At 38.7% G+C, this 18,392-nt stretch overlaps 1 protein-coding gene across 3 annotated transcripts; it reads left to right on the top strand.

Moving 5' to 3' along the window:
• Window positions 1-987: 987 nt before the first annotated feature.
• On the top strand, window positions 988-11,419 carry sp3a (sp3a transcription factor). Of its 3 annotated transcripts, none has more exons than XM_059343287.1 (7): window positions 988-1,146; window positions 2,602-2,699; window positions 3,747-3,833; window positions 5,518-6,751; window positions 7,982-8,168; window positions 8,256-8,452; window positions 9,514-11,419. In XM_059343287.1, the coding sequence occupies exons 1-7, from the start codon at window positions 1,140-1,142 to the stop codon at window positions 9,804-9,806; spliced, it is 2,103 nt and encodes a 700-aa protein (XP_059199270.1). In that variant the 5' UTR covers window positions 988-1,139; the 3' UTR covers window positions 9,807-11,419. The 3 variants fall into 3 exon arrangements, with proteins under 3 accessions (XP_059199270.1, XP_059199269.1, XP_059199271.1); XM_059343286.1 differs by having other exon boundaries at window positions 3,738-3,833; XM_059343288.1 differs by lacking the exon at window positions 3,747-3,833.
• The last annotated feature ends 6,973 nt before the right edge of the window (window positions 11,420-18,392 follow it).

Here is an 18,392-nt window from a genome sequence, read left to right as displayed (position 1 = left end):
TTTAATGATACGCTCTCTACCAGTGTGAGCCACCGGGACGCCCCAGGGCTACTATCGTTGTTTATTTATTTATTATTATTTTATAGTACGCATATTTTAAGATTAAGCCTATTATGTTTATATATATATATATATATATATATATATATATATATATATATATATATATATATATATATATATATATATATATATGCAACTAAGATGTGTAATGAATAGCTTACTTCAAATTATTCCAAGGGACATACATGGGGGACTCCCTTGTATATTCTATATCTTCTAAGGGGCCCTTGGCTCAACACAGTTTGACAAACTCTGGATTAGATTATATTTTTGTCATTTAAAGGATGATGTTAGTAAAAAAGTTTGTGCAATTTCTATTTAGTAACTGAATAGTCCACAATTCAAAGTAATTTGACACAAACCTGGTTACATGCAGCTGATTGTAACCAAATATACAAGCAGCTGTCTCACTGAACAGGTTTGATTTAGGTTTGATCCCATCATCACCAGTTCTGTAAATCTTTTTTTTTTTTTTACTTTATTAAAGCAACATGGTGCAATACAAGACAATACACCAACAAAACGCCGTCATGGGGTTTCAACAATATAGAGGCAAACTTTCATACAAAAACATTGTAAAGTGTACATAAATTCAAAGTTTTTATAGCTTTCGTGTTGGTAGATTTCTTAATAGACCTAATATATTGCTTGGTTTAATTTTCAAAGACAAGAAAGAGAGATTGATGATATAGTATTGTTTTCTTTTGCAAAAGGAAAGTCAGTGAAATCAAACAGTATTATGTTCACCAGTACTGTAAATCTGAAAATGCATAATAAACAGGAAAAGAATCCAACAAAGGATGATTGACGTGCCAACTGACGAATTACAACACGGCGTTCAAAACGAGCAACCAATCATCTGTAAGAAGGAGGGCGGGATTTCCTGTGTGTGACGCAAGCACTCCCAGTCAACACAGGAGGCCCCACCCTTTGTGTTACCTACCGCCCGTCAATCAAAATAGAAACAATTCTGACAGTTATCACTTATTTCTAGGCGCAAACAATCAGTTTAATGTGCTGATCATGTCCGGCGGCTTGTGACTATCAGGACTCTCCATTTCACGACAAGTCACGTAATGACTGGTACGTAATATCTCACCTTATTTCTCAGCAACGTGAAGCTAACAGCATCCTCAGGCTAAATTAGCTCGCTAGCAGGCTAGCAGGGATTCTGGTCGTTGATAGTGCTAATCATCGCCGGCTAAGTTAGCTGCGCTCGTTAGCTTCGCTAACCTTGTTAGCTTGTTTAGGCTCTCCTTAAACTAATGCTTGTGTGAATTGGTGCAATTGGCTTGTTAGCTCGTCTATAGATGTTATATTAACGTTACGAACGTTTGGTAGTGCTTTAGTTGTCTGAATATCACGCTTGTTTGGCTAACGTTAGCTTCGGCTGTTCCCACTCTAAGCTATATCGTCACACTGTTAAAATAATCGCCAAAGTCATTTTTGTCAAAATTAGGTTCATTTTGCCTAAATTATCTCCTCATGACGCCGGTCAACTATGGTAAAATCGCCTACACCCTCAGTTGATCAGATCATGTGATTTTACCCCTTTAAGATAATGGCCTATGTCAAGTGTGTGACTTAAGCGGATTTATTATGCCTAAATCAAAATAAAATGTGACTTAGGTAATTTTTTTGAACATACCTTTGGGACTTAAGCAAGATATGGTAACACTTTATTTTGAAGGTGTCTACATAAGAGTCACAGAAGCCTGTCAGAAACATGGCATGACAAGTATCATGAGCATTAATGTTACTTCAAAGTGTCATTAATGTTCATGTCACATCCCATGTCATGTTTTTTACACCCTCATGTAACTCTTATGTAGACACCTTAGAGTAAAGTGTTACCAATATTAGTGTCAACAATAAAACACTGATAAACTAAACTGATAAGTAAACCATCTCCGTCTAGCTCGTCTTTGCTGGGTTCTTATCTGATGCCTATGAATGTGGCAAATTGTCAAAGAAGTGATGATCTTAAACAGGAAATCACATGATCTGATCAACTGAGGATGTAGGTGATTTTACCATAGGTGGCCGGCGTCATGAGGAGATGATTTAGGCCAAAAAAACAATTATGACAAAAAATGACTTATTTTAACAGTGTGACGATATGGTAACACTTTATTTTGAAGGTGTCTACACAAGAGTGACATGAGTGTGTCATAAACATGACATGGGATGTGTCTTGAACATTAATGACACTTTGAAGTAACATTAATGCTCATGATACTTGTCATGTCATGTTTCTGACAGGCTTGTGTGACTCTGTGTGTTACCATATCTTGCTTATGTCACAAATGCATGTTTAAAAAATTGCCTAAGTCATTTATTTATCTTAAGTCACATAATTTACACACAGTGTTATTACTATGCCAATAGCCACCCTCTGTTACATCCTTTCTGAGTGAAATGATCAATAAATGTCATATGTTACACTTTTGGTGAAGTTTTTTGTGTTTCCTGCGAAACTTGAAAAAATGAGTTAGGCGATTATTTTAACATTGTGACGATATGATTTTTACTACACAGCCCCAGAACAGCCGATGAAACCAGAAGATATGGCTGCCTTGGACGTGGACAGCAGTCAAAGAGATTTTCTGCAGCAGGAGCAAGACAGGGGCAATCAGGTAAGGTTTTCCTCTCGGTGTTATGAATATATTATACGTCGTGGCTACGGTTCCACTTCAACTGAGTGGTGCTTACTGAAGTTCACACATTTCAAACATTTGAACATCTCTCACTCTCTCAGGCTAAACTTCCTTTCAGGCAGCTTACAAATCCCGCCTCTTTAGCTGTGATTGAAGTGACAGGCTGTAAACTCCAGTCTGACCCTAACCCTCTGGAGTCACCAAAAGCGCCAAAGCATGACTTCTTCATCACATTCAGACGTAAAAACAAAGCAGCGTGCAGCCCTACTGTAAATTTACCTCTAAAGTTCTGGCTGTAAACTCCATGAGGCCAGTTTCAGTTTGATGATGATATACCAAGTAAAACTGGAGACAAGGTCAAATATATTTTGTATAAAAATCACATTTTATGTTGGACTAAATGACACAAAAGACACAAAATGACCAAAAGAAGACACAAAATAAGAAGACAAAATAACCACACAAAAAACACAGAAGAAGACACAAAATCACTAAAAACGACATAAAATAACTTGCAAAGACACAAAATCACTAAAAAGACACAAAATAACCATAATTGTTACGCTAAACACACTAGAGTCACACTAGAATAAAAACCAGAGTTGGATGACAAGATCACACACAATCACAAGATCACATTTATGTTGGTTTTTCTTTGTTTCTTTTTGGTTCAAAATGTTGATCCAGTAAGTCAGAATAAAAAATCAATTATTATTAGGTCATATAGTTGTGCTTTAAAAAAAAGTCGTGCTGAAAAAAATATACCAACATGGCATTTAACCAGTGGTGTATACAGGCAGGATGAAAAGGATTCAAAAATGGACTAAATAGCCAAAGACTCCATAGAGTTAACATTCCCTATCAGGAAGAGTAGCACAGGGGGGTTAACACAGGGCATGTAAGTCCTTTAACCTCCTCCCTTCAGACTTTGCTCTTTGGCAATGAGTCTTACTTTCTATGTGGCCCAGACTAATGGTCACCCACTTTCTTCCTTTTAAATTTGCCCGTTGTGGGAAGGACACTCAGCCATCACCCCTCGACCTGCTCGCAACCACCTGCACTAAGGTTGGGTCTCCGTCGTCAGAGGTGGACAGAGGTGCTGCCGCTGATGTGGTAAGTCAGCACCTCTGCTTGATCCGACACAGTTACAGCAGAAGTGAAGTCCTCAGGCACAGCTGAGCCAAATTGGTGGTGGGAGTGTAGTTAAAGCTTGCACTTGTTTTCATGAGATTATAGCTTTTATATTTTGGCATAAAATGGGAGTATATCTCATTGCTACAACTGTAATGATTTTAGTTAAACTACCAGTTTAACTACCAGTTAAACTTCTGAAACAGATTCAAAAAGGGCACCCTTAACTTTCTGGTCATGTGACTAAATTTACTGGGGCTAAACAACAAACTGTATCAAATCGTTGTATACAGTCCATGGGCTCAACCCAGTGCCCCCTATATATGACATATTGAATGCAAATACAGTTATTGCTCTAAGTGCAGTTTAATCAGATATTCCATATTTAATGAAAGGTTGTCTAAAGTATCTTTTATGAGGCAATCTTCTTTAATTATTTATAAAAAACATACAAATAGCTACAGTCACATTTTAGCCCAATGACCATGTTGGTATGGGTTCAGTGCCTTTTTCTGTACCAGCACTGGGTAGATTCTTGAAAAAGAAAAAGAGATAAATTCACCTATTTTATGTGCCTTTTTCAAAAACCATGCCACCAAAACAGATATCAAGTATTGTATCAAACTTTAACATTTTGGAATCCTAATGTGATGCTGTTTATGCAGCTGACACATATTCTATTATTTCAAGCTTAATATTTAGGTATTCCAATAAAATGGCAGCATCAACCACAAGTGCATCAGGGAATTAAATGAAGCTTTTAACAAACTCAAGATAAGTTAATGCAAGTCAAGATGAAGTGTCATTGTTTCTTTTGTTAGGTGTGATTAGGCGTTTGAGGTTATTCATGAGAGGCTTATCAGCAACTGCATGGTTATCTGTATCTGTTGGTACTCAGAAGAGCCAGCGGAAGCCTTATAAAGAGGTTGTTGTCCTCAGATGTTCTTCAGACCTTTATTGGGATGTATATTTATACATGTTAATGCTGTAGTTGCTAAATTGTAAAGCTTATTTTCAGTGGTTATACGTTTTAATGTTTAATGTTATTCAGTGATTAATTGTGTCTTACTCAGAAGAAAGATTACACATAGGCTGAATCCATGATCAGCAACTATGTAGAGGACAGTCATTGGCAATATATAGAAAATGGGCAATTCTAAATCAGAATGAATAAAGTTACGTTTCTAAATTAAGCTATTTAATTAATTAATTAAATGGCTATTTAAAAATTGCGGATCTCAGACGGAGTGATGATTCTCTCTGACCAATCAGTCAGCTGGAACCTCCACCAAAGTGGTATCAAAAAGAGTACAGAATGGTATCCATAACTTTTGCTAATGGGGAAAACAAAAATAAAACGGACGAGTTGAGTAGTTGCAGCGGAATTGCAGCTATAGATACCTAGAAGACATCACAGCAACAAATAAACACTCTTGCTCATATGGTACATCTACCTACATAAAGAATTTTACTCATTCTGCACTTTGCCTCATCAACTTCCTGACGCTGATTGAGTGAATGGCTTACACCAATTTTATTTTGTTTAAAATACTGGGCTGTATACAAAGGCTAGACAATAAGTTTGTAGAGCTTTGCATTGCTTAAGATAACTTATTAACAACAGGTGCCTAATCCCTTTCTAAATTTCAATAATTTATTTTTTCAGACATCAGATCCATCTGTGCAGCTTACTGGGACTGATAAATGGGAGGTGTTAACCCCCACGACAGCAACAAAGGAGGAAGCTGGAATGATACAGATCCAAAGTCAAGGAATATTAACATCCAACGGACAGTATGTTCTTCCTCTCCAGAACTTACAGAGTCAGCCAATCTTCGTGACGTCGGGAACGGACGCCTCCTCTGCCAATTCAGTGCCTAACATTCAGTACCAAGTAATTCCTCAGATTCAGACAGCAGATGGACAGCTGAGCTTCTCCACATCCGCCGTGGAAGGAGCTACTCTGACTCAGGACGCCACGGGGCAGATCCAGATCTTGCCTGACGGTAGCCAGAGTCTCAGTGTCACATCAACTGCAAACATCCTTAATAACAACCAGAACCTCATATCACAGACTGGTAATGTCCAGCAGCTGCAGGGGGTTTCTCTTGGCAGCTCCACCTTCAACAACCAGGGTCAGGTTGTTACTAATGTGCCTCTGGGTTTGCCCGGGAACATCACTTTTGTTCCTATAAACAGCGTGGACTTGGACTCCCTCGGCCTTTCTGGTGCTCAGACTATAGCAACAGGGGTCACTGCTGATGGCCAGCTAATTATGGCGAGTCAGCCCGTGGATGGCTCTGAGAGTCTGGCGAAGTCAGATAATCACCTCTCACAGACAATATCAGTAAATGACTCGAATGCAAATCATGAGATATATGTGCCAACGTCTTCCTCTCAGCTACACATTCCAGTGAACGAATCAGGTCTGCTGACACAAAACACTTCATTGTCATCAGAGCAAGCCGACGCAAGTTCTGGTCTCCAGGAGGGCTACATCCAACAGAATCAGGAGCAGAGCATCCAGGTGTCCTCGGCTCAGCCCATCATCCAGCTGCAGCAGGTACCGATCCAGACCACCAACGGTCAGGTGGTCCAGTCCGTGTCGGCAGGCGGGCAGAACGTGCAGCTGATCAACCCGGGAACCTTCATCATCCAAGCCCAGACGGTCACGCCGTCAGGTCAGATACAGTGGCAGACCTTTCAGGTGCAGGGAGTGCAGAACCTGCAGAACCTGCAGCTGCCCACAACACCACCCCAGCAGATAACCCTGGCTCCAGTCCAGACCCTGTCACTGGGCTCCGGTCAAGTCAACATCAGCACAGGACAGATCCCCAACCTGCAGACGGTGACGGTCAACACAATGGCCCAAAATGAAGGAGACACAGACAACCTTGGAGGTACAGTAGCTTTTTTATTACTAATACTTCATTTTTATTTTCTAGCAATTGTGTTTAAAAGTCGTGCCACTTTGACATCTTTCAAAAGGGCCCATCTTCAGCAAATTACTTCTAAAATGCCATTCTGTACTTAATTACTGCACTTATTACACAAATGCAATAAAGGTGAATGGATGTTTGTTTGTGGTGCTGAAAGCAGGTCATAGTGACAGCTGTGTAAAATTATCTGTACTACGGTGACAATCAGTTCAATTAATCTAACTTTTTCTCACTAAATCAGTCAATAGACCTTTTTCACTGAAGACATTTTGACATGTCACAGCAGGTGTAAATCATAAACTTAATGATGGTTAAATTTCATTAAGCTGCTTCAGTTTTACTGTCCTGGTAATGTGCATGCTGACTGTCACACTGCCATGGCTTACTGGGACATTTGAAAAACTGACATTCAGCATCTCATTAAAATACATTGTGTGTATGTGAGAGCCTAACCGATTTGTCGGTCAGCCGATTTTGTCGGCCAATATTATCTATCACTGATATGAAAACCTCTTTAATAGAACATGTAATGCAGAAAATTATGCTTGAGGTAACCTGGAAATGGTGATAACAATTTATTTTATTTTAATTATTTATTTAAATGGTCATCAGTTGACTGATATAGAACATGTGGTTTATTTAAATTATATGTATTCTTTTTTTCCCACTGTTCATTTCTGGAATTGATTGACATGGTTATACATTGTATGGATGATGTATACATGTAAAATTAGGTGAATTGACATAGAAAAGGTCTATCTTAACTGCAGCTCAAAAATTCACTACCATATTGATAATCTGTGGATTTTCCCCTTCTGCAACCAGTATCGGTCTCAAAAATCCCATATCGGTCGGGCTCCAAACCTAAAAGCCGCCTTTTGTTGAGTTTTTATGTAATTATAGCTATCAAAACATTGTGATGAAGTTTTTGATTGTAGCAAAGTCCTTCCATCCATTTCCTGCCACTCATGTGGGCTAAAAAGTCCATGGGGTACGTTTAATTAAGTATCAAAATTGCCATTGATATATTTTCTGTCAATCAACTAATTATTTTATCACTGTGCTTAATATAGAGCTTTACTTGTGAAATCTGCTGCCATGCTGTCAGTCACACAGAATAATAAAGCAGCTCTCACTGTGAAGGCGTTTTGATAAGTTTACCAGAGCTTAATTTTAACGTACACATTCCAGACATTCGGATAAAAGAGGAGCCAGACACCGGGGACTGGCAGTTAAGCACCGACTCCACCCTGAACACGAGCGATCTGTCTCACCTTCACGTCAGGCTGGTGGACGAGGACGATCAGATGGGTCAGGAGGGCAAGAGGCTGCGCAGGGTGGCGTGTACCTGCCCCAACTGTAAAGAGTCAGGTGGGAGGTGAGTAAGCCGGCTTTGTGCTTCTTACAGCTCTGTATAGGAAATAAACACATTCGGACCCTAACCGCCCCTACCTGTGTTTCTCAGGGGATCCAGCACGGGGAAGAAGAAGCAGCACATCTGCCACATTGCCGGCTGTGGGAAAGTATACGGAAAGACATCGCACCTGCGAGCACACCTGCGCTGGCATTCAGGGGAGCGACCTTTTGTTTGCAGCTGGATGTTCTGTGGGAAGAGGTTCACACGCAGCGACGAGCTGCAGAGACACAGGAGAACACACACAGGTGCCCTTTTTTTTGCTCCCTCAGTGTTTGCACATCAGGGAAACATCAGTAAAATGTGTTAATTTGTGCCCTGCAAAGTGCGAGTCATGTAGGAAATAACAGCATTTGTCCCCTTCTGGATTTACATGTAAAATGTCAGGTTAGGTTTGGAGGCCGTCGTGAAAAAACATATCCAGATTTCAAAGACTTAGTGGCAATTTTCCAGTTCAGAATTGGGTTAAAACTGTTTGTTTTGGAGTCTAATTTGCAGGATCTGCTACATCAGATTCATAGAACACAAAATGCTGGTAGAGAGCTGTTTAGCTCTTCAGCTTTGTCATCCCGTGATTCCCCTTTCAGTCTGAACATATCAGCTCACATAAACTGTTTTTAATTTTATGGATTATTTCCCTGCAGTTGACATAATGATATACAGTATCCGATGACATTTACTGCCAGGATAAACTTCTGTAAGAGATATGACCAATTCATAAACCCTGGCTGTATCACTGGCTGAGTGAGGCCTCTGACAGAACGGGCTAAAGTAGCCTTTCATTATGCTGTCAGCTGCAAGCTCAAATATTAAGAGCAAGTATTAACAGTTAACTTTACAAGTATAAATTCAATTTAAGGTCGTATAGTATCAATTTGTCATCAATTTAATTGTCTGTTTTTCCGACTGGAATTCAAACTTTGTTTACATCAGAAGCATCATCTTATATGATGTTATCAACCTCAAAAATATTGAAAGTCCTCGATTGATTTACTATTTTAATGCCATTTAAAATCATATTTCATCGTAGTGCAGGACAATGATTCATTCAGTTGAATGTCAATGCTATGAATGAAGCTTCAAACTGTTCAGTACAGCCCTACTGATAAAAAAAAAAAATCAGTTTAATAAGAATTTAGACATTTCTGCCATTTATTATTTTATTCATGAAACAAACATTGAACTTATGTGCCACTTTCTTAAACCTCACCTATGAAACACTCCCTTTGAGCCAAATGTCATGTTTGACCCTCCAAATGTATTCAGCTTCAAACTCTTTATCTTCCAAACTATATTTTCTGTCTGGCAGGAGAGAAGAAGTTTGTCTGCCCAGAATGTTCCAAGCGTTTCATGCGGAGCGACCACCTGGCGAAGCACATTAAAACTCATCAGAACAAAAAAGGCGTGAACTCTGGCAGCGCTGTGGTGGCCTCGATGGAATCCGCGGGGTCCTCAGACAGTATCATCACCACGGCAGGCGGGACCACCCTCATCCTCACCAACATCCAGCAGGGTTCCAGCAACGCCCAGGACATCCTGGCCAACGCAGAGATCCCTCTCCAGCTCGTCACCACGGTCGCAGCCAGCGAAGTCATGGAGTGATTTACACTCCACTTATGAACTTCTACAACCTCTCTCATACTGTATACTCCTACCTGCATTTTTATTCGAGTTTTGAAGAAAAATTATAAATATATATATATTTTAACACAGAAATAGTCAGTCCATGTCCACACTCGGTTTGTACTGAGGAAAAACTAGTCGTGGAGACTAAAAGAAGATGGAAAAAGACATTGCAGTAAACACACAAGGAAATGCCTTATTTTGTACAATATTGTGTTGTTGGAAATGTAGGATGCCATTCAGTTTTGAATCTGCTTTTTTTTTTTTTTGTTAATGTGTTTTTCACAAAAAATTATTGGTAAGTTGAGCAATTTTCTCCTCGCTCTTTTTTGATGGTATATTCTAATGATGTCGTTGGAAAGGTTTGTTCCATCCTTTTGAGCAAAAACGAAATCTCACAGTAGAGCTAATGTTATTCAACTGAAGTCATGTTATTGCTTACGTCCATGCAGATTTATTCATGTTATTTGTTCTTTTTTTTTAATATGATGCAGTCTTTTTTTCAGTGTCCTCCTCGCAGTCCTGTTTTTTTTTCTTTTTTAACTTTGCTCACACCTGCTACACTTTGCAAGTGAAAATCAAAACAATCAAAATTTTGTATTCTAGTTCCTCTTGAACATACACTGTTGATATGATACACATTATTTGCTTATTAAATATTTTTGACTGAACAGCTATTTATATTTGGGCTTTACATAGATGATGCATTTGTGATATAAAAAGTCCAAAATATTTCAAATAGCTCCATTATATGTAATTTAAATGTGTTTTTTGTAAAAAATCTTTTCTGGAGGACTTAAAAAAACATGCATTGTAATATGAAGAAGTAAAGCCATTTCTTTTTTGGAGGTAATTTTTGGCCAAATTTGACTACAAACTCAGGTGACTTGTGACTGTGTGATATAGTTAGAGTAAATCACCCATATAGCTTCTCGGGCCATGGTGGTGATGTTGTGAAGAAATGTTATTTGATGATGAAGATGATGGACCAAAAGCTGAGGTGAAGCTGTCACCGTGTTACCAGTGCTCGTTGAATTCAGCCCCTCTTCATGTTCTAGAAACAGCTTTGCAGAATTCTCACCAGTATCTTGCTCCATCATGCAGTTGGAAAAATGTAGTGTATTACTGAAAGCGGTACTCTTTTTAACAGCACTATTCTCACCACTTTCATCCTTTTGTATAAAAAAGTGTTTTGTATACTTCCCAAGAAACTGTCATTTATATTCATTGTCAGTAAATGTACAATGTTTCTGTCTTTCTGTTGATACGTTTTCTTTTTCTGTATGTTGCATTCCCCTGTTCTAGGTTGTTTTTTATTTGATCCCCTCCAACTGTTGAATTGTTAAATTGAATACACACTGAACAGTGAATTATGGTGGCATATTTGATTAGATATTTGTGAAACATAATGAAATATTATGGGTTTTTTTGCTCACATGGACTCGTTGTCCTCTTCAGGAGGTTATACTTTACCCCCATTAGAACAGCAACTTTATATTCTGTACTAAACACTGAAGATTTGTTTCACTCAAAAATCTTCTGTATAATTATGTCAGTATAACATCAATATAAATCTTTCTGTTACACTTGAATTTACTTTCATTTTCTCTTTATTTTATTTCACTTTTATGGCAGTTGTTCAATGTCTGCTTTCCAAGAGCAGTCTGATATTTCATACTAAAATGAGTGAACAACTTTGAATTTTTCCTTTTACTTGAAACCTTTTGTTTTGTGTTTTTTCGAAGACTTGTCACCAAGCCAGGAGGTTCACTCTCCCCCCACAGCTTTCCTTCTGGATTTGTAGTCCAGTAGATGTCACTACAGCCAAGGGAGCAGGACGAGAGGTATGTCTGACCTCTTGACCTCCCCCATGCAGCGCTGCTAAGATAAAGACAGAAGTCACAGAGGCCAACAGGAGGTGTGGACCCTCAATTAACCACAAGTTAATGTCACACAGAAATGTCAGGAACATATTCTGCTGCTGGAGAACAAATAACTGTCTCATGACTTTGAACAAACCCCACTGAAGCATGAGAGGCACCGGCTTCTTGTTTAATCCCTTAGGTTCATGTATAATTTAGTGAACAAACCATCTCTGGTTTGTTTCTGATTTTATAGTGTCCACAGTTTTCTGTCACTATCATTTGCCAGAAGTAGCAGAATTTTATTATGGAGCTTAAACAATTATTTGACTAATTGATTAGTCGATCAACAGAAAGATATTGTCAGAAAAGACTGTTTTTAGCTTCTCAATAATGGAGATTTCCTGCTTTTCTCTGTTTTATATCATATTTATTAAAAATATCTTTGGGGTTTTAAAGCCATCACCGTAGAGTCCAAGAAACGGTGATGGACATTTTTTCACTATTTTCCGACATTTTAAACTTCATGTGATTAATTGATTAATTTAGAAAATAATTGCCAAATTAATCAATAATAAAAATAATCCTTAATTGCAGCCTAATTTCTTAATATTTGGATATATCAGCCCGATATTACCTTCCCACAGCAGCACACACATGCTGCATCACTATCTGTGCCTCTTACACTAAATGGGACATTTTACTAATTAGGTACTGTTGCTATTTTTTCTTTAATATGCAGCTCAAGACGGCGGCATAAGGGAGTTAAAAATGTATTATAGCCTACCTGGTTTTAGTGCCTGTGAACATAATTAAAATGGTAGTCTATGAAAAGCTTTATCTGGTAAATCAGAGTGAGAAGCACATGCTTTTTGAGTCTTAGTCAATTTGCTGAAAACGAGTAAGAAAATGTGGTCTATAACGTTAAAAAGGACTCGTCCGTTTTTTCGTTCCTTTCATTTGCATAATTTAATGAATCCAATTCATTGTAATGCAATACCAAGTGCACCAGGAACATAGAATGACAGTTTGAGTTAATGAAATGTGTTAACGGTATCATCATTTACTTGTATGTTAATTAGTCCAATTAATTTCCCCTGCTCGGTAATCTGAATATTGTAATAATCTTTGCTCCCCTGCAGGAATGAATCTGTGATACACAGACCTCTGGGACAATCTGTGCACAGAATCGTGGGTTTTCCAGTTGAAACGTGCGGCAGATATGAAAAACGTGAGTGCCTTTGAAATATTTTTCTCAGGTCTCAAATTCAGGAATATTCCTGCAATTTTCAGGGGGGATTTATACTCTGCTAGAATATTGTTTACTAGAGGAAGTGTATGGTCTGCCTTCAGCTTTTATGATGCAAATCACACCCACAGTTGGAAATGTATTGAGGAAACAGAGGGCGATTGTCCGGTGCCAGAGCCAGGATAACTTTGTCTTGCTTGACAAAGTGCCATTGCATTGTAACAGGAAGAGGAAAGGCTCTTCTGGCCGTTGCAGATAAAGGCTGCCATCAGTGGGCGATCCTCCTCTGCAGCTCGGCAGGTTAAAGGAAGGGAGAGAGATCGGGTGGCTGCTGAGCATGACACTGTCCACATGATCATTTTAACTGACCACCTGCAGGCCAACTTTGTCAACAAGCTGTTGTAGATCTCTATTAGTGTATTTTAATATTTACATCAGCATTGGCCTGCAACAAAATGAGCAGAGAACAGTTTACCTCTGAGCTAGTTTCCATGTGTAGTTTCTAAATTATGACAAAAAAATCACTGATGCACAGGGTTCGTAAAAAGTAAAACGTTTGGAAAATGTTTAATTTTAGCTGTTATGTTTTCAAGGTTATGAATGTGCTTGAATTCTAATGAATTATTGTAATTGAAAAATGCTTAATTTGCAACATGATCTGGTGTTTCATCTACTCAGTCAAATTCTTTTAATATTTAAACCGACAAAACACACAAAGTTAATATAAGTAGCTACAAAGTGATAATATACAGTAATTGCTGAGGGTAAAAGAGATTCAGTAAACTTTGTTTTTCACAATTAAATTCATGATTGATTGATTGATTGACACAGGATTTTTGAGACTGATACCAAATTTAGAGGGGAAAAATCTAAAATGACAGATATGGCAGCTGATGTCATGAATCTTTGATCTGGAATGAAAATACAACTTTTCTATTTGGATTCTTCACCAAAAAAACCTCTTAAAGAATATTTAACAATATTATACATTGTATCATATTTACTACATCATCATCTTTGGAGAAGTAGTTCCACACATTTCTGCCTGTTTGCTTTTGTTTTTCAGCCATCTGCAGGTGAGAGAAAAGAACATTTTATTCTACTTCTCATTTCTGAGTCACCTCAAGTTTAATTTTTTTTTACATTACATGTTCTGTAGAAGAAGGTTTTTCTGACTGTGTATATCAGCAACATATACTGATGTTCTGTCAATATCGGCTGACCGATGTATCAATCTTTCTCTATGATTTTGCTCGGATGATAAAAGCTCTGAGAGTCTGGAAATCTTTGGTTAGGTACCTTGAGAATGCTTGAAAAGTGCTTGAATTTGCCCCTTAAAAAGCTGTACGAGACAAGTAGCTTCAATCTTCAACGTGCTTTGATTTGTTGAGGCAAAGTGTTTACTGCACACACTTAGTTCCTCGTTGTTACTGGAGTAGTTTGAACATTATGTGGAGCGAATTTTGCAAAAGCGAAGTGAAACACAATTCAACTTGAGTCTTATTTTGGAGAGAAGGAAAGCTTTTTCAATAATGCGCCTCCAGTATTGTGTTTTTGTGATAGAAAAACAGTGTTTACTCTACAAGTTGTTTGTGTGTTTTTATTGCAGCAAATAGCTTTGGTTCTTTCTAGCTCAGTTTGAATAGCGGTGCAATTGTACATCGTGCTCAACTTCTCTTCCAATTCATGTGCAAAATGCATAAATACAATAACTATGCAGAGGAAGAGAGAAACACTGTAATCATGCAATAATATTTCCAACTGTATTTGTGATAGAATTCAAAATGCTATTGGGATTATGGTTCTTAACCATTGGGAGGTAATGTGAACTGTTGGCAGAAATGACTTCTTTCATTATACCGTCCCAAATATACAAAATACTTCAGCGAGAGGGCTGCTTTCTACTCTATCCCTGCCCAATTTTAACTGTTTTCCCCAGTTGTTGAAGGATAGGCCTGCAATTTTGCAAAGTGACTATTATTTGCCGTTCTCAAGGAATCAACAACTTGAAAGTACAGTGCAATGAATTGTTGGGGTTCTGCAGCTGCATTTATTTACAATATGTCTCCTCTGTGAGGAGCATAAACCTTTATTTAATTTCCTCTTGGATATGAACTGAAAGTCTCTTTATAAGTGAAAAGCACTTACCGCCCTGCTTAATATTTTGTTTACAGCAGTGTGCTAATGGTGTTTTTCTCTTAAACCATTAGGACGTTTGAAACGATGTAAAATAAATAAAAAAGTGTCCCGTGTTTCTACATTCCTGACACATTCTTGCCCTTGATCAACTGTAGAAGGCAGACAATAGCGCAGATCATTTTCCCCAGGCAGGGAAACACAGCATGGATCAACTCAATAACCTGATATTCCCTGTCTACTGAGTGTGGCCAATTTAGCAGAAGGTCAGCGCCTTTTTTTTTTATTCCAGAGACAATTTGGTGACCTCCCTCTGGAGCCCCAGCAGGACAAACAGAATCGTCGAGCTAGAAAGTGCTTGTGTTGACATTGTGTTTAGGTGTTGGACTTCTCAAGGTGAACAGATACCTGGTGAGGGACAGGGAGGCTATTATGCAAACCTCAACCACAGCTTTAGTTTTCATGTATTTTTTGGCAATTATTGGCGGCGTCAGTCAGGGTGGATGTTTAAACTTTAAGATGTCCACTGGGTTTAAAAGTATGGTGTCTGTGCAAATCATCTTCCATCATCCTTTTATATGCAGAGGTGCCATTCATAGCTTCAAATTAAACACTCTTGTTTCAGGGAAATTATGGTGTGACTGTGTTCTATTTCAGGAGGGTGGGATTCAGATGTGATCAGTCTTTGCCGTCTTTATTGTAAAATTTCTCTCTCCTGCTGGTTTTGCATTTACTGTATGTATGTTTTTTTTTCAACATCCAACTGTGAAAATTGAATCGACAACAATGAGACACCTCCGTCAAATTCTCCACATTATGTTGTTCTTTGTACTCATACGCAGCGTGCGTCTGTTTTTAGTAAGGAGACAATTGCATAAGATGATGTTGAGATCCATGAGAAGATTATGAGGGATAATTTTTAGCCGCTCTTCGCAGCAGTCGTAAAGTTTTCCCCCCACTGCATGTAATAACTTTGTCTTTATTTTGCTCCTCAAGGTCAAATGTGACAACGGCTTCAACTTCTCCACACTGGAGTCGAGGATAAACTGAAAGCGTGTGCTCAATATTCTCTTTTGGTGACAAGAGCTGGCCTTCAGTGTTATTCAGCCCATTGAAAACGATTTCAGATATGAAAGGAGACGTTTTGTATCTGAAAATGTACATTAAATGGTGTCAACAACATCCTGGAGGTCAGAGTAGAGTCCCCATGGAGACTGAATCTGGCTGCTGCGCTCGAAGACTCGACACCCCCCTGAGTGGCGGCTCCGTGATGGCTCTCAGTTTCTCTCGTCATGTCCCTGGCAGCTTTGACACAGGTAATATGCATGCAGGCTGACAGTGCCTGGGATGTGCGGCAGAGACAATGATGTACATATCATTTTCCTCCCTGACTGATTGAAGACTGTAATCTGTGCTGGACTTTCTCTCTGATTACACACGTCTCAGGGAGCAAAACAAGGACTCTGAGCTGCCACTGGGCACTGGACTCATCCAGGGCTTTCAGCCTTCAAGAGGACTGGAGTCCGCCTTTAAGGTGAGCTCAATTTTCGTCCCATTTACACTATTGTTACAAGTGTCGGATGGAATGCATCTGGTAGATAGTGGTCAAACAGTGGCTGTCTGAAGATGACACAGGAACAGAGATGTATCTGACACCCAAGGTCATCCTATTCCCATCTGCAGCACTGTCGCAAATGCTTAGTGCTCCTGTAAAGCCACAAAGAGAGAAACAATATCATGCATTTTACATTCACCAGCACGGCGATTACAAGATGCAAAGTATCTCTTACGGTTCAAGAGGCCAAACCTGTCCTACAGGATAAACCATGAAATGCAGACAAAGCATATATTGCTGGTAGCTGTACTACTCCATTGTTCTCTGCAGAAAGATGTGCTATGCTGGTTTAATAGTAAGGCAAACCACTATTTTAGTATATAATGTTTGCAAACGGCACACTCCAATATTCAACACGCTCTTAACCTGCCTTCGTAACCTTGTGAGGTACACTTGTGTCTTTATGTAAAACCTAAGAGGTTTCTCTGTTGACAGTAGGTCAATCCTTTACAGAAGTTACCTAGCACATTACAAGGTTGGTCTCGGGGGAGAAGTAATGGGTTCTGGGCAATTGACCAACCTGCCATGCTTTACTGCACCTGCACTGAGTTAGAGCTGTCATCATTACCACTTCCTCTAACGTTCCCCCACAGCAACCCAGACACTCCCACTTACAGCGATATTTCACTTTGGTGGAACATTTTCACTTTTTATCATGCACCCCTCCGTACACGAGTGGCGGCAGTCGAGCTGTAAGATTTGAAGCAGTAAGGTAACCTCTGACAGGCCTTCGGGGTCCGCACTAAAACATAACGTTTCCCAAATCGCTCCCAGTCACCAGCTATGCTTCTGACTTAAACTTTCCAGATTGAGAGCCGTGCTTGGCAAAAAAGAAAAATCTTGAAGATATGAGGTGAGAAAAGGTGTCTACCCAAATTTTCTCCGTGTCAAAATATGAAGACTATGAGGTCAGTCATTTCAATGGCATTTATCCTCTATTTCAGTCGAGTTATTTAAAATGATTGTAAGATTGTACAGTCTGAAAATAATCATTAGGCAGTTCAATTTTTTTTTTTAAACAAGCTGTTTGAATGGTTCATTACAATGAATCAAAAGCTTCTACATTATTTAGTTAATCAAGACTTGCTGTTAAGCAGCACCTTCATCTCAATTTGTATTTTTTCATCTTTCCTTTTCATTAGTACAAACCTTTCAGAAATTGTAAATGAGTGCAGCTCCACTACATACAGGTCAGGGATAAAAACTGTTGAGGTCAGACGTCGCACATATCCAGCTTTCTGATTACAAAGCCGTCTGAAATCTTGTCTGATTAACATTTGCAACAATTGCTTTTGTCCTTTTGTTAACAGTGGTTACAATATTAAGAACTTAATTTTCCCTTAACAATTTGTGTTATGTTGACAAAATAATTTCACAAGGTTCATTTAGTAGCTGCTCAGGAGCTTTCCAGATATCAAATTGATTTTTAGTGATACTAATGTAGATCTTTACTTCTTTCTGAGCACTTGATTAGTTTTAATGAAGAAAGAAAGGTCACATTTTCACACTTATTTCATGCCAAAAAAGTTTAATAATGACAATGCTTTCATCCTATCAAGTTGAAATGCTTAAAAAAAATGGAAACAGTCATATTTATACACATGCAGTCTGACAAGATATAAGATGGAGTTCCTCCGAAACACCCAGGGGGATAAAACATCCAAAAGTAGATTCAAATAAAAAATTAAAACAGTAATAGCTTT

Source organism: Centropristis striata, chromosome 10, assembly GCF_030273125.1.
Source record: "Centropristis striata isolate RG_2023a ecotype Rhode Island chromosome 10, C.striata_1.0, whole genome shotgun sequence".
NCBI lineage: Eukaryota > Metazoa > Chordata > Actinopteri > Perciformes > Serranidae > Centropristis > Centropristis striata.
This window is presented reverse-complemented; position numbering and strand designations above follow the sequence as displayed.